The sequence below is a fragment of the Hibiscus syriacus genome, unplaced genomic scaffold, assembly GCF_006381635.1.
Source record: "Hibiscus syriacus cultivar Baekdansim isolate YM2019G1 unplaced genomic scaffold, ASM638163v2 tig00013285_pilon, whole genome shotgun sequence".
Taxonomy (NCBI): Eukaryota; Viridiplantae; Streptophyta; class Magnoliopsida; order Malvales; family Malvaceae; genus Hibiscus; species Hibiscus syriacus.
The window spans coordinates 623,414-638,863 of NW_024062299.1; the positions used below are offsets into that span (position 1 = coordinate 623,414).

Genomic DNA, 15,450 nt, shown 5'->3' on the forward strand with positions numbered 1-15,450 from the left:
CTCCACACGAACTTTTTTAAATTAATAATGTAATTGACTTTTGGTGTTATGGTTGAATCATTGAGAATGAATAACGAGTTCACTACTCATGTGAATATATTACTCGTGTGGCCAGCTGCAACGAATGAAAGGGAATATATTATTATGTTTGCTGCTGAAAATTGACCGTGTTATATAACTTATATTGAGACTTCTCTGTTTTTCAAATACCATTTTGCAGTTAATTTTCTTGAATGGCCTCTGATCTCTCCTTCAAATTGAACTTTCAGTCGTCACACGATCTCATTCATTGTCTTTAAATCTACACCGTTTCTCTTCTTCCACGGGACTCACTCGATCCCCAAAACGGCACGCATCCGTCTCCGTTTCATCTCCTCGGGTTCGCGTCGCTGCTGCTTCGAGCTTCTACTGTCCGATCAGATTTCAGTCAAGCGGTCCAGAAATGTCCAGAAGCGAAGGCGACGATCAGGGTACGGCGTCATTAGATCTAACGCCGCCGATGATGTAAGTAAATAAACATTACCTTCGTTTCTGAATCTAAAAGTTTTCCATTTTGCAATATGGTTGGTGGAAGGTTTAATTATGTATCAGTCCCTACACTATTCGTTCTTTTTAAATTTAGTCCTACTCTTTATTGCTAGGAATTTAACCCTCCACTTAGTTGTTTTGGTTAAATTTGAATACGCAGACAGGGGAATTAAATTATTGAAATTAAAAGCAGAACGACTAATTTTGAATTTTCAAAGTGTACAGGGACTGAGGGCATAATTTGATCTTGATGAAATGAATTTGTTACTGTTATGATTTTTTACTTTTTTTTGGGTTATTGTTTTAGGATCCGTTTGATGACTGGGCCATTGATGATACGATGGCAGGTTATATGCTTTCATCTGATGGGGATATAGCGATGGGGATTTGGCATTAAATTCTTTGTCTGATGAGGATTTGCCTCTCGAAGAAGCTCTAGCCAAGGTTTCCCATCGGCTTGTTTTGCGTGGGAAAGGCATTAAAAGACACAGGCAAGCTCTTTTATTAAGTTTCTGATGCTAAAATTCTATAGGAGCTATTGTATTATGCATTTTATACAATGATCAAATATTTTACGAATTAAATAAACAAAGTTGGCATGAAAATACACATTTCCAAATGACCAAACTATAGTACAGTGTTAAGGATAGAGCAAAGAAGTAGTTGGAGACGGTGGCCTCTTTAAAAATTAAATTGTTATATATTTCAGATATGTTTTTGTTTTTTTAGTAATTGTTTTTGTATTAGTTCGTCACCTCTTAAAATTTTAAAAGTTTGCTCCTAACAAAAAATCTTGCGACTGTCACTCCATCCTGACAATGACCAAATCTATAGTAAAGGAACATTTTACGTGATCTTCTTATCCATGAACTTTGTTGTACCTACTCCGTAAGATCGTGTATCTGTTGCAACTCCTTACCCAAATGAACTCCTCCATTGATCGAATCTTTCGAAGACTTGTATCCCCTGATCATGACATGACCTATAGTAGACTCACGTGATATCCTAGAACCAAATCTACTGTTAGGTAGCATTATCTATTCAACTTACCAATCTACGAGTAATTATCTTGACCCTAAGACTGAAACTAATATTGAAGTTCTTTTTATAAATCCCATGCAAGACTAAGGGAGTCTTATTTCTCCCTCTCTGTCCCTGAGCAGGAGGACGTTCATCGTCTTTAACTCATCACTCTTTTTAAAATCATCGGTTGCGATTAAAATGAGCGAACTGCCTAAAATCATCACAACCTAAATGTTATTATCAACAAACATCATATTAGTCTTACCGTGTGCATACGTTAATATCCTTTTAGGCATGTGTTGATGGATTGTCCAAATTGATTGCAGGATATACCCTGGATTGATAATGAACTTGACTCTTATAGTCTTCGTGACAATGGTTCTTTTAGTTGTGGATTGGTGTGGATGGAAAATTGTCAGGCTACCTTTGGCTCCATTCTACTTGACCTCCCCATTTTTTATATCATTGATCTTAGCTTCATGTGCAGGTTACATCGGTGTTCCGTTGCTTAGAATCTTTAAGTTTCACGAGGTAGTTAGGAAAATAGGGCCTCCTAAATATATGAGAAAGAAAAGGACCCCGACTATGGGTGGACTATTTTTTGTTCCAGTAGGTATAGCTGTTGCAAGATTCGCGACTGGTGTTTATTCTGTTGAAGTTGCTGCTACTGCAGCAGCAACCTTTGCATTTGCTGCAATTGGACTACTTGATGATGCCTTAAGTTTCACCAAACGAAAGTGTGGTATGGATCCATGGTTAAGACTACTTTTGGAGGTATCTATTTTCTTCATTCCCTCTATCTTTAGTCATATATGCGCCGTCCATGCCGCCTTTGGATTTCATTTTATCAACATTGCACTGATCTTGAATTGTTTGTCATTACAGGCAGCTGTTGGGGTTTGGTTTTCATTTTGGTTGTATACTACAAATTTGTCAACACCCTATGGCATGTATATCTTCTTGTTAACTAGTCCGAATCACATTTATCTGGTAACTAACATCTATTCTTGTGCCAGAGAATTTGTGCATAAATAACAAGTTTCCTTAACTTCTCATTTGAAAAAAGGGGGCTGAACTAATTGAATTTATGAAATAGTTAACCTTTTTCTTTCTTAACATAGGCAAGAACACAAGCCTGAAAGTTGATAATTCATTCTATTGAGGGAGAGTTACCATACAAGAGATGATAAGGGGAATTATAGCACTTAGATGACTATCATGTGTGTGTCAGCTCAATTTTTTTTTTGAATTATTTTCTTCTGGAAGACAATATAAAAGTATAGATTACCTCGTTCTTGTCAGAAAAAAAAGGGTCTTCAATGAATGATTGATCGAGTAAATAAACTACCATTGCTTCAATTCATGTTTTAGGCTATCCTTTGCAGACCATACTTCATATTATCTTTTATTCTCGAATGATGCTTTTGGTTTTCGCTTAAACCATTATTTACCTTTTATTGCAGGAAAATGCTGGTTCCTTACCGCTGGGCCTTCTGTGGTTGGGAAAATTATACTAGTGTTGACTCCATTTTGTTTCGTTTCCATGGGAAAGGGGTTAACTTAGCAGATGGTCTTGATGGTCTGGTTGCTGGGACTGCTGCATTAGCTTTTATTGGAATGGCAATTGCAGTGCTTCCAATATGCCCGGGTTAGTATACATTTCTTTGAACAAGCCATGTCGCTACGTTTTATTGTAGACTCCACTTCGTTTCGTTTCCATGTTATCATATTAGCCGACTCCACTTTTACAAGCATTACCTTGCTCTGCCATTCTTTGTAAACGTCTTCAACACTTGATTGTTATTTCTCAATCCCAATCAGAACTAAGTATATTCGTGGCAGCAATGGCAGGGGCCTGCATCGGTTTTCTTTTGCACAACCAGTACAAAGCAGCTGTAATTATGGGCGATACTGGGTCCTCGGCCCTCAGTGGTTCATTAGCTGCAATGGCTTGTACCGGAATGTTCTTTCCCCTTTTCATTGCATCCGGCTTCTTCGTTTGGAAGTATCATCAGTTATTATGCAGGTATACACTATGCACATCTATTCACTTTCCGACTTCGCATAACACATCGTTGCCGCAGCTAGTGACGAATCGACGATAACCTGCTTGTTCCAAGGCATGATAACTGACACTGTATTTTCTCAGGTGCTATACTTCAAATACACAAAGCAGTACGAGGGAAGTGGACGCCGGTTGTTTAAAATGGTACCGCTGCATCTTCATCTGGAATTATGTGGGCACAAAGAGACAACGATTGTAGCCGGTGCTTATGTTGTTTTCCTGTTGTTGGCTTTATTTGCTGCTACATTGGCCTTAAATCGGCTAATAGCTTTGTCTCATCATTTTACCCCATCTTCAAATTTTGTTCCCCATTATTTCTAATATTTATTCATCACCCTTTATTATGTGATTTTTTGTCCCCTTTATTTCTAATATAGACCTTTTGATCTGAAAAAAACCCTAATTGAGGGAGAGGGTCGTGACTTCATCGGATACTATCTTTCTAAAAAATGGTTACTTTCAGGGTAAGTGGCCAACGCCTCCTCCATTTCCCTCTTTCGCTTCAGATTTTTTGTTCCCCTTTATTTCTAAATATAGACCTTTTGATCTGAAAAAAACCCTAATTGAGGGAGAGGGTCGTGACTTCATCGGATACTATCTTTTCTAAAAAATGGTTACTTTCAGGGTAAGTGGCCAACGCCTCCTCCATTTCCCTCTTTTCGCTTCAGCGTTCTACTGTTAATAAGCATTTCAGGATTTGTTCTTGCAATTTAATGTTGGTTTTGTTCTGTTATGCTTGGGTTTCGATCCATTCTAAATTTTCATTATTTCATTTGGCTTGGAAGTATTTGATTTTTTTTCTGGTCTTGTTTATGGTAGCAGTTTCAGCAGTACCAGGTTGTTGGAAGGGCTCACCCAACGGAGAGCGATGAACATCCCAAGATTTACAGGATGAAGCATTGGGCCACCAATGAGGTTCGGGCCAAATCCAAGTTCTGGTTAGTGATTATTTTCATGTCCATCTGTGGGTTTTTTTTTTTGCTTGATTTAATATCCCATTTGATTGAAGTTGTTGAAGGTTTCTGAGTGTTGTTGAATATATTCATCAGGTACTTCCTGAGGAAGCTGAAGAAGGTTAAGAAGAGCAACGGTCAAGTCCTTGCCATCAACGAGGTATATATGCTGTTGTTATCCATTTGATCATTTACTCTGTATAAAGTGATTTATTGTTTGTATGTTGTGTTGAAATTTCATTACGTAAATTACCCTTTTCATTTCGATTATGTCCGAAACTATTTTGCTGGAATTGCTGATGTTTAGCTCATGTTTGTGTAATTTACTCTGTAATTTTTGTTTGATAGGAGGGAACTTGTATAGGAAAGAAACATATGATCTTGAAGGTTTTCATGCAAAATCTATTACACTTTAAAAAGTTCATATATCTTTGTTTAGCTGATTGCGATTTCAATGAATGATTTATTTGGTCACATAACTTTTTGGGCCTTCCTATGTAAAGACCGAATTAAAAAAGCAGTTCATCAAAATCGGTTTGAAACTTTTTATAACTGGATGCGTACAACAAGTTCTCAATATTTTACTTTGCTGTGATCCCCTAGCTCTTTACTGTTGAACCTTCATCGGAAAATGAAAAGCTATGGTTAATGGTTGCATATCGATTATCTGATACACCCAAGGGAACATGATTTCCGATGCATTCTTTGATTTTTCATTTCAATGCCCGATATCTAAATTAAATTCCTCTGCAGATTTTCGAGAAGAACCCGACCAAGATCAAGAACTATGGTATCTGGCTCCGCTATCAAAGTCGTACCGGTTATCACAACATGTACAAGGAATACCGAGACACTACTTTGAATGGAGCTGTCGAGCAGATGTACACCGAGATGGCTTCTCGTCACAGGGTGAGGTTCCCCTGCATCCAGATTATTAAGACCGCAACCATCCCGGCTAAGCTATGCAAGAGGGACAACACCAAGCAGTTCCACAACTCGAAAATCAAGTTCCCATTGGTGGTCAAGAAGGTGAGGCCACCTACCAGGAAGCTGAAGACTACCTACAAGGCGTCAAGGCCCAACCTGTTTATGTAGTTTCTCTCATTCAATCAATGGGAGGGAGTTAAGGTAATTGTAGTTCTACAATCTTTCATAGTGAACATCTATCGGTTTGTCGACTGGGTATTGTATTCGTTCGAGAAGCCTAGGCTATCAGGAAGGTCGAACTTTAATCTTTTGGGTTTCAATATCTTGTTTTGTTTACTTATAACAGCTAGTTTGCTATGTGATTGTCGTTTGCTCTTCATAAGTCAAATATTTATTAAGTTCCCTTTCCTCCGAATGACTATCAATCAAGCTTTCAGATAACATGATGGGGCAAAAGGATAATGAAGATGATGTGATGCTTATTGCCCAACAAATCTTGTGGTAATCTCTTTGTTTTTATATTAAAGAAAAATGTTGTTTGAATTAATATAATGATTACTACGACTTTGCAAGAAGATTTAGTGTCATTATTTAGTTGAGGAATTGATGACAAGATGTTTTACTACATAGCTTTAATATAGGTTTAACAAAGTTTTTGTAAGGTAGAACGACTAAATTTTGACCGATTAGAATAGAGGGATTAACTTTAGATGTTTGTATAGTTGGGGGATGAAACTAACAATTAAACCATAAGCAAGACTGACCTCGCTCCTGCAATCGGAAATGCGGTGTATGCCTCTTCGTGTTTGCTCCGGTTGATGGTATCCTTTGCTGTATACTGAATATAAGCTTGGGAAGCAGTGACGGGAATGAAGCACAGATAAACTTTGGCTTGAAGAAGCTGTGGAGTTGGTCATACATTGTATTTGTAGTTATTTTGTCAATAAGGCTTTTCCTCCCATCAATGCAAACCCCCGGCTGCATTGTCATCCCAAAAGAATGGTCTGAAATGTATTTTGGCAATGAAAAAAAAAGTGTAAAGGAAAACGACTCCGCTGGGGATCGAACCCAGAATCTCTGGTTCCGTAGACCAGCGCCTTATCCATTGGGCCACGGAGTCATTTTGTTGCTGAAGGATAAAGTGTTTTATATTTATCTTCGTTCAACGATTGTGTGCCCCATGTAAATCACCTTGAATATTTATATATTAAATTAAATTGTCATGTTGATATTTATCTCCTTTTTATATTATAAATTTAATATTATGAATTAAAAATACCATAAAAATATTTAAGTAGAATTAACATTGACGTATGAGTCTTTAAGTATAAGTTTGAATTATTATATTAAATATAGATGTATAATATTAGATGTAACCTTAGAGTTTGATATAAAATCAAAATATTTCTTTTTTTTACTAATAAAAATTATAATATTTGATTCACTAGTATAACATGCAAGTCATAATTCTGAACAAAATATAAGCTCATGATCACATATTCTTTAAATAATCTTATTTCTCTCTGTGTTTTGATTAACTTATTTTTTTATCATTTTAATCAATTCAATTATTTTCCCAAATAGTTTTTAAAAGAAATAATAAGACATGAATAAATAGATTTAAATTTATTTTTAGATGATCTTATAACATAATCTTATATTTCAATTAAATGAACCAAACAAATATCATTCTCAAAATGCTAATATATTGCAAATTACCTAAAATTTATAACTGTAAGGCACTAATCATGCTACTTAGTTAATTTATGCCTTAAGATTCTTACATAATGTCTACTTATCATTGTAAGGAATCTTGTAACATGATCTTCCATTTTATAATGGAAGAAGGCTTCTGACACTCAATTGACAGCTTAATGTTAAATGGAGTGATCATTATTGAAACACTGCAAATACATAATTGTCACAGTTATGTAAAGTTGCATGAATTATTCAACCAAAACCCAATTATATAAACCAGTCCAGCCTGGTAAATACTTGATCTTTAGCATAAAATTTTCCCTATAAAAGAACACTTGAAATCTCTGCAATCCAAGTGAACCTCTCAAAGCACACAAACCTGCAATAGCTTCTCCCACTTCAAGTTGGCTGAGAAAAAAAATGGAGGGAAGCAAAATGGCCATTGCCTGCATTATGGTTGTTGCTGTTTTGGGCAGTGGAGCCACTGCTTTGAGGGAAGATGAAGGGGCCATTGCACCATCTCCGATGGAAAGTGCGGGCGTGGCTCTGGGTGTTCCTGCTGCCTTGGCTTCGATGGCTGCATGGTTGCTTGATCTAAGTCTTTATGATTTACTTCGTAAATAGTAAAAAAGTCTTGACAGAATAATTTTAAAAGATTTTGAAGGTATAATGAAAACATTCAAAAACCTTTAGAGAATTAATGAGAATTTTAAATAAATAAATAAAAGAAAAAAAGAATGAGGTCTAATTAAATTTTTTGAGAGGTTTAATAAGAATTTTTTAAAAATTTGCCTATTTAAAATGTTCAAAAATAGGACTTAATGTGAATTTAAAATTTTTGAGGGGCCTAATTAAAAGTATGCAAATTCTGGATTCATCTTTATAAAATGTTGGGTGGCCGTTCTAGAGGGTGCCCCAAAAACTTTGAAAGCACCTTAAATAATAAATACTATATATATAAAACAAATCTATGTTTATTTATAATTTAATTTTAGCATTATAAATTAAAAAGATTAGAATTAAATTCATTGATATTTCATATAATATATAGTTATTAAATTTATAATGATTACACCATTTTTAGCATTTTTTTAATAAAAAAAGTTAAATTATTACATCAATTCTTTACGTCATAAGAATCTCTATGAAGAATATTCAGTAATTGAGACGGTAATGAATCAAAAATAATAAACAAAAAAAACATGTAGAAGAGTATCCATTTTTACAATGAAATCAGTCGTCGACGTCGTATTTACTTCGCAATAAATCTTTTGAAAATTAATAAAACATGCTTTATTGTAGAGGTTCGTAATGGACCTCAGCAATGCAATGGGGCTGTCCATATATAAATATACAAACATATAATTTCATAAAAGTATTTATGAATTATTTAATTTAAACCCATTATTCAGATACTAATGAAACTGAGTTTAATAATGTCGAAGTTTTAAAAAATTTAAGATTTTAAATTCAAGTTTTGATATATTTTCAGAGAGGTTTTTAAAAAAATATATATTTAAATTTGAATTTCATCAGGTGTAAATATCTCAATACAATTACCAGTTGGATTGTATATCATAGTGATTGATTATGGTCATTTTTATTCGGATTTGAGTAACAAATATGGTTTGTCCAGGCTGGTGTAGAGTTTACAGGGAATAGCTGACAACACATAAACATGTCTTCAAATGATTTTGTTCGTTTTAAGGCCAACAAAATAAAGCTGGCAACTACTTGGTCAGTAGCATAAGCTTTTCTTTTCCCCTGTAAAAGCACTATAAGTCTCTGCAATCCGAAGCACACGACATCTTCAATAGCTTCTCTCACTTTTGTAATTTTCAACAGTGCTTTTCTTTAGTTTGAGTTAGCCGGGGAAAATGGAGGGAAGCAAAATGGCCATTGCCTGCATTATGGTTGTTGCTGTATTGGCCAGCGGAGCCACTGCTTTGAGGGAAGACCAGGGTGAGATCGCACCATCACCGATGGAAAGTGCGGGTGTGGCTCTGGGTGTTCCTGCTGCTGCTGCTGCACTAGCTGCCTTGGCTTCTATGGCTGCATGCTTCTTTTGAAGTTCATTCCTTTGTGTTTATTTCTCTTCTAATTCCTTGATGAATATTGTTTTTTGGCTTTTGATTCCATTTCTGGTTTTTGGTTCTGTTGGTTAATTACTTTAATGGCTGCATGGTTCTGTTTGTTTACCTTCTTTCTTACTACAAATTGATGCTTAGAATTATATCCAAGGTACTAAACCATTGAAATCATAAACTCCAAAGGTCCATAAACAATAGCTTACAAGTCACTTGCAGAAGCAAACAGGGGATCCATCTCCAGTTCACATTTAAGCTACTACTACAGCCAAGTCGTTATTTTTAAGACAATCTTGGAATAAAACATGAGTTGGGCAAAACCAAGATTTCCGTGCCAAAGCGATTGCATAACAGAAAGCAGAGCTTCATACTTGCTTATTTAGGTTCAATCCAGGTCTTGCCTTATATCTCACACTATCATATGCACCGTTTCGCCGGCTATCATCAATATATTATCGTCTTGCAGTTTCTGAAAATTAAGTGAAAAAAGTGACCATCAGTATATAGCCTTCCCATACTTTAGTAAATTGGAATAATAAACAAGTATACGAGCTTCAAAATGTTACACCAAGCAAGAATGGAGAAAGAAGTGTGTCATTCATCATTAAGAATATAGAAACTTTGTATTGATGTTCCCATCCCGACAACCCAAATATCAATGTTACCTCCAATATCGTAACGATCTCTGCCCTTGAGTAATGGTCATCAGCTCTGGTGTTGACAACATTCTCCACTTCAGATATAGATATGGTATCTTTGTGGTTCGTCCGCATATGCTGACCAAATTTAGCTTTAAATGCTTCTATTCTGAAATCCATCAACAAAGAAGTGGGGGGGTTTATAAAGTTAACATGTGAAACAATAGAGTGCAGCTGAGTTTGAAGAAAAAAGCATGGGTTAACGCATAATTGAAGTGTTTAGTTAGGACTCAGACCTTTCAAGAGAGCCGGTGGCAGTGGGCTGCTCGGCTGTTGGAGGATCATCTACTTCCATAGCACTTGTGGTTGGGCAAATTGCAGCAACAGAGAAGGTCAGCACATCAGGATAAATTTAATCATTTAGTAATTATCAGATAAAATTTATACGAAAGAAAGTATATACATGATAAAGATGATCAAATGCTTATAAGCAATATTTATTTCTAAATTGTAAGCAACACATGCTCATTAAAGACATCATATGCTTACCCTTGACGATCAGCTCTGTGTTTTCTCGCTTCTTCTCTTTGTTGTTCTTGTTCACGATCGTCCATCTCGGTCAATTCTTTATGATAAATAGCAAAATTTAGGACTTTCAGGGCAGCATCAACATCATCTTTTGTAACCTGCAATGATAAACCACCATGCAATGGAGCTATGAATTAAATGCATAAACCCAAATGCATGTAAAGGGAAATATAATGAGGCAGCTATAGGCAAGGGCCGAACAAGCAATTGAACGACATAAACATGAAATCACTAATAATTTGTCACAGCTAATCCCAAAGAACAAGATTGAATTTAAAGTGCAAAACATTTTAAAAAAATGGAAAATAAACAGCATCTGGTATTCCAAATACCAACGTTGTAAATGATACGAGACAGATTGTGAGTTACTCGAGATTGACTCGGTCAAAGCTCGATCAACACTCGAATCGAATGAACTCAACTCGAGATCGAATCGAGCTTCAATTTTTTACTTCGAGTGGAGCTTGAAAATTTTAAGCTCGTGAGCTTTCGAGTCGAGTCAAGCTTTAATTTTTTATTTCGAGTTCTAGTTGAGCGTGTCAATTTTAAGCTTGAGTGTTTTCGATTCAAACTTAATTTTAAAATTTTTGAGTTGAATCCAGCTCAACAATACTCGAACTCGACTTTGCTCATTTACAGCCCTACCAACTACTATCACATTACAGAAAATTGCTTCTTTCCTGTTAAGAAATTATTACCTTTCTGCTTAACTTCAACTTTGCATGAGCCGTTGACAGACGAATTATGGTTTCCAAGGTTCTAGCTGTGATCGGAAGGGTTCCACCAGTCTACAAGTATCAGAATATTAGAAAATTAGAATTACCAATAGAGGTAACCATATCAAGTTATTTCTTGGCTGATTACAAACGCCAACCTTTGCATTTGAACTGGCAGTTCTGAGCTCTGCATAAGCTATTGCAATCTGTTCCGAAGCCTGCAAATGAGAATACTTTAGAATAAGCCCTGGAAGTAAATTAAAGATTGCTGGGGAGAAAAGAGGTAATCAAGGTTTCTTCTAGAAAAGATATTGCAGAATAACCATGCACAATATTCAAATTGATTAAAACAGAAAAAAAGTAGAAGGAATCAATTAAAATGGAAGGATAATATAAATTAATCACTGGAAAAAATAAATATATTAGTAAAAGAAAAGAATTGGCCCAACCTCATCAGTCAGATCAGGCTGAATCCTGTGCTTTGCATAATGAATATACTTTTTGAGGAAATTTATGGTAAGAGTATCACGCTTCCGACCTCTTTCTGTTTTTCTCCCATGTAGCATGCGGTTATAGTTGACAAAAATAGATGAGTCGACTTCAGCTTCATCTTCTCTTCCATATCTTGTACTTCCATCAAGAGCTGCCTCCCCTGCACTTTTAACCAATTACCTTAGTAGGTGTACAAGTGCCACCAGTCTTTAAGCATGTAAAGAAAACTCTTTTCCTACCTCCATCAATAGCAGAGCGAAAACGGTGCATTCTCAAGACATGCTCAGAGATTTGACGATCAATATCAGCATCCATTTGATCCAATACAATAAATAGTAAATCAAAACGAGAAAGTAGGGAATCTGGAAGTCCAATGTTCTTTGTTGGAGTCAATGAACGATCATACTGCATATTCAACCAATAGTTGGGATAAACTCAATTTACAACCTTGCTGGGGGGAGGAGGGTGAATGTGCATCTTAACAATGGATTATACTTACAGTTCCATATATGGGATTGGCAGCAGCCACTACACTGCACCGAGCGTTCAATGATGCATGGATACCAGCTTTGGCAATAGTTACAGTTTGCTGCTCCATGACTTCATGAATTGCAACACGATCTTGATCATTCATCTTGTCAAACTCATCAATGCAGACGACACCTCTATCACCAAGGACCATTGCACCTGCTTCCAGTCTTCTTTCACCTGACCAAGGGGATATATTTAGTTTCGTAAAAAAGCACAGAAAACAATATTATAGCCAAAATGATATAATCAATTGAAGTGCTTTACCTGTTTCTTGATCAGATGTGACAGCAGCAGTCAAACCAACACCAGAAGAACCTCGACCAGTGGTTGAAATGGCCAATGGAGCGATGTTCATGATTGCTCTTAAAAGTTGGGATTTTGCTACAGATGGATCTCCAACCATCATCATGTTGATGTCCCTAAAAGATAGCAAGAATTTAGCTTATGTCAAGATTTAAACTGTACAAAATTAAATTATGGTTGTGTATAACAACAAGTACACTTATAGTAAAATTAGAACTAACCCTCGCAAATGAGTGCCATTCTTCAAATTCTTTTCCACACCACCAAGCATTAATAAAATCACAGCTTTCTTTATCCATGAATGCCCATAAATAGAAGGTGCAAGGGAGTTACCAAGCAAGTCAAATGTGTCATCTCTCTCTCTGCTATCTTCTTAATATTTTTCAGGTCCTTCGGACTGTAGATTGGTGCATTGGCTTCTTTATTGAGCAGAGATACATTATTAGCTATGAGGACAGTCCTACAATGAAAAAAGGCTCGCTTAGGATTGTAAATAGAAAAAAGACGAAACTACAATGAGGAATTAAAAATTCCATTCAAATGATGCACTATATAAGAGATACCTGAATACACCATTAACACTACCCTTGGTTTTCCCTGGAAGAGCTTTATATGTCCCTACAATAGCCACTCGATCTCCAGGTTTGCATGAATCAACCAGATCATCCTCAAGTATGACATCTACAGTTCGAGGAAGCTGACCAGGTGCAGCATTTTCGGGGACTTCTTGAATTGATAATGTCTGGTGATCTTTGTATTGGCACAACCCATATTCAGTCACCAATAAGTTGCCATTTTCATCCTGGGAAAAATACCCCGTGAGACAATGCTTAATCCAGTAGCCATACTAACACTAGGAGATATAAACAGTGGAAATTACCCTGGTAGGATACACAGATCCAGTTGGCAAACCATTATTGGAGGTGATGTCTCGATATTCGCGAACAGTGAAGTTCTCAGTAGCAGGACAAAAATGAACACTTTTAACAACCTTTGGTCTTACCAGAGAACCTAAATATAGACACGTTCATGTTAGATGCGTAAAAATCAGACCCCTACATAGCAAAAGCACTATGAGAAAAATGCAAACTATATTACTAGAATTGCAAATATTTAGCAACTGCCGGAAAGCAATAGGAACCTTCAAAGCTCATGCCCACTTTTTTTTTCAAAACCCCAAATTTAATTTTTACCAGTTTATATAAACAAACAATTATAAATGTATTATACATCGAATTATAAAGAAAAAATAAGAGGGGAAAACGTACATTTGGTGACAATGCCCACAACGCATACCATGGAGCCAATGAATTCGGAGAGAAGCTCTCTGGGTGTGACGCGACGAGAAACAAAAGGACCTTCAAATCCCACATGAACTGTTTCCCCTTCTTTCAAGTACTTTGGGTCGATACTTTTAGCAGCTTCCGTCACCGCATCGCAAAATGGTTGCATAAATTCACTCGGGTTCTTCAGAATCCTAAAACCCAGAGAAAAAAACAGAAAACCCGAATAAATTTTAATCCAATCAACGCTCAAAATAAAATACAAGTAAAGAATGAGAGAGAGAGAGAGAGAGAGAAAGGTTTCAGAGAAGAACCTAGGAGCCAAGTTGTTGAAAGAATGGAGATCGGAGATGTTGACGATGAGGCGGCGGCGCTTGTGGTTTATCATAGCCTTGATTTCATCTTGGTAAATCTGATCAAACAAATAACATCATGAGTAGATTAATACATAGGAATATATATATATATATGAGATTAAAGTGGAATGAATATAGGCCGATGGAGGAACAGTACATCTTGAGACAAAAATTGGCTGATATCCTTCTTCCTATCAGCATAATCTTGAGCTCCCAACTCCATTTTCCCTTTTTTTTATCTGTCTTTTGAGATCGTTCCCTACTACACTGCGAGATTTGAGAAGGAAACACGAAACGCTATCGCAAATGAGACCAAGCTTTTCCTCTTGTTCTCTATTTCCTGTATTCTATTAAAAGAGAGAGTGTGATTTTGGCGGGAAACAAGTGAGGGGATGACTGCTTTGGCGGGAATTAAGCTCCCATAGATGGATGGTCCTTTATAAATGGTCGCATGAGCCATGGCCCAATTGGTAAGGCGCTCGTATAGTCGTATTAGAAAATCGATCAAAACTAAATTCAAAGGACTTTTTATTATTATTAAACTTTTAAAAATTATAAAATATTAATCATATTTATCGAGTTATTATAAAAGGACTATTATAAATTTTGATAATTACAAAATACGATAAATTAGTGATTATTTTATAATAATTTGAAATGATCATCTAACTCAGTTGGTAGAGCACAAGATTCTTAACATTGAGGTCGTGGGATCGAGTCCCACAGAGGGCATTTCATAATTTGGAGGTCTCTTACGGAAGCTACTCTCAACCTGGTGTTGGGGTAGCCTATTATCTTACCTCCCCCTTACCTCATATATATGGAAAAAAGGGATAGCCATTTTATTTTATAATAATTTGATAAAAATTAATATTTATTTTATAATAAATTAAAATAATAATAATGTCTTAATATTGTAGTAACATATTGTAACAGTAGGATAAATTTAATAATTATTTTATAATTTTTATAAATTTAATAATTAAAAAAAGCATTTCAACGTAGTAAAAGATCTATAAGGTAGGTAGGGATGGGCATGGCCCCGAACCCGACGGGTTCCGATCGATCGGGTCTGATTTTTTAAAAAAATTACGGGGTCAGGTCGAATTTTTTTAAAATGTGTTGTTCGGGTTAGATTCGGGTTTAGGGTGAAAATACCCGACCCGACCCAAAAATATAAATAATTTTACCTTAAATATTTAGGAATAATTATAATAACACCCCCTCTATATATTATTTTTTTCAATTAAGTCACTGTTTTT

At 35.9% G+C, this 15,450-nt stretch overlaps 1 protein-coding gene, 1 non-coding gene and 2 pseudogenes across 2 annotated transcripts; 2 read left to right on the forward strand and 2 right to left on the reverse strand.

Moving 5' to 3' along the window:
* The first annotated feature begins 244 nt into the window (after positions 1 to 244).
* Positions 245 to 4,026, forward strand: LOC120205984 (annotated as a pseudogene).
* Positions 3,768 to 14,577, reverse strand: LOC120205981 (annotated as a pseudogene).
* On the forward strand, positions 4,184 to 5,834 carry LOC120205982 (60S ribosomal protein L18a-like). Its single transcript, XM_039205732.1, has 4 exons — positions 4,184 to 4,241; positions 4,439 to 4,554; positions 4,666 to 4,729; positions 5,323 to 5,834. The coding sequence occupies exons 1-4, from the start codon at positions 4,227 to 4,229 to the stop codon at positions 5,662 to 5,664; spliced, it is 537 nt and encodes a 178-aa protein (XP_039061663.1). The 5' UTR covers positions 4,184 to 4,226; the 3' UTR covers positions 5,665 to 5,834.
* Positions 6,544 to 6,616, reverse strand: TRNAR-ACG. Its single transcript has one exon. It is a non-coding gene; the product is annotated as a tRNA-Arg (tRNA).
* Positions 14,578 to 15,450: the final 873 nt, after the last annotated feature.

Coding starts and splice junctions, on each gene's coding strand:
- LOC120205982 (XM_039205732.1), top strand. Junction 4,555..4,665: donor CGGGCCAAATCCAAGTTCTG/GTTAGTGATTAT, acceptor TATATTCATCAG/GTACTTCCTGAGGAAGCTGA. Junction 4,730..5,322: donor AAGTCCTTGCCATCAACGAG/GTATATATGCTG, acceptor ATTCCTCTGCAG/ATTTTCGAGAAGAACCCGAC.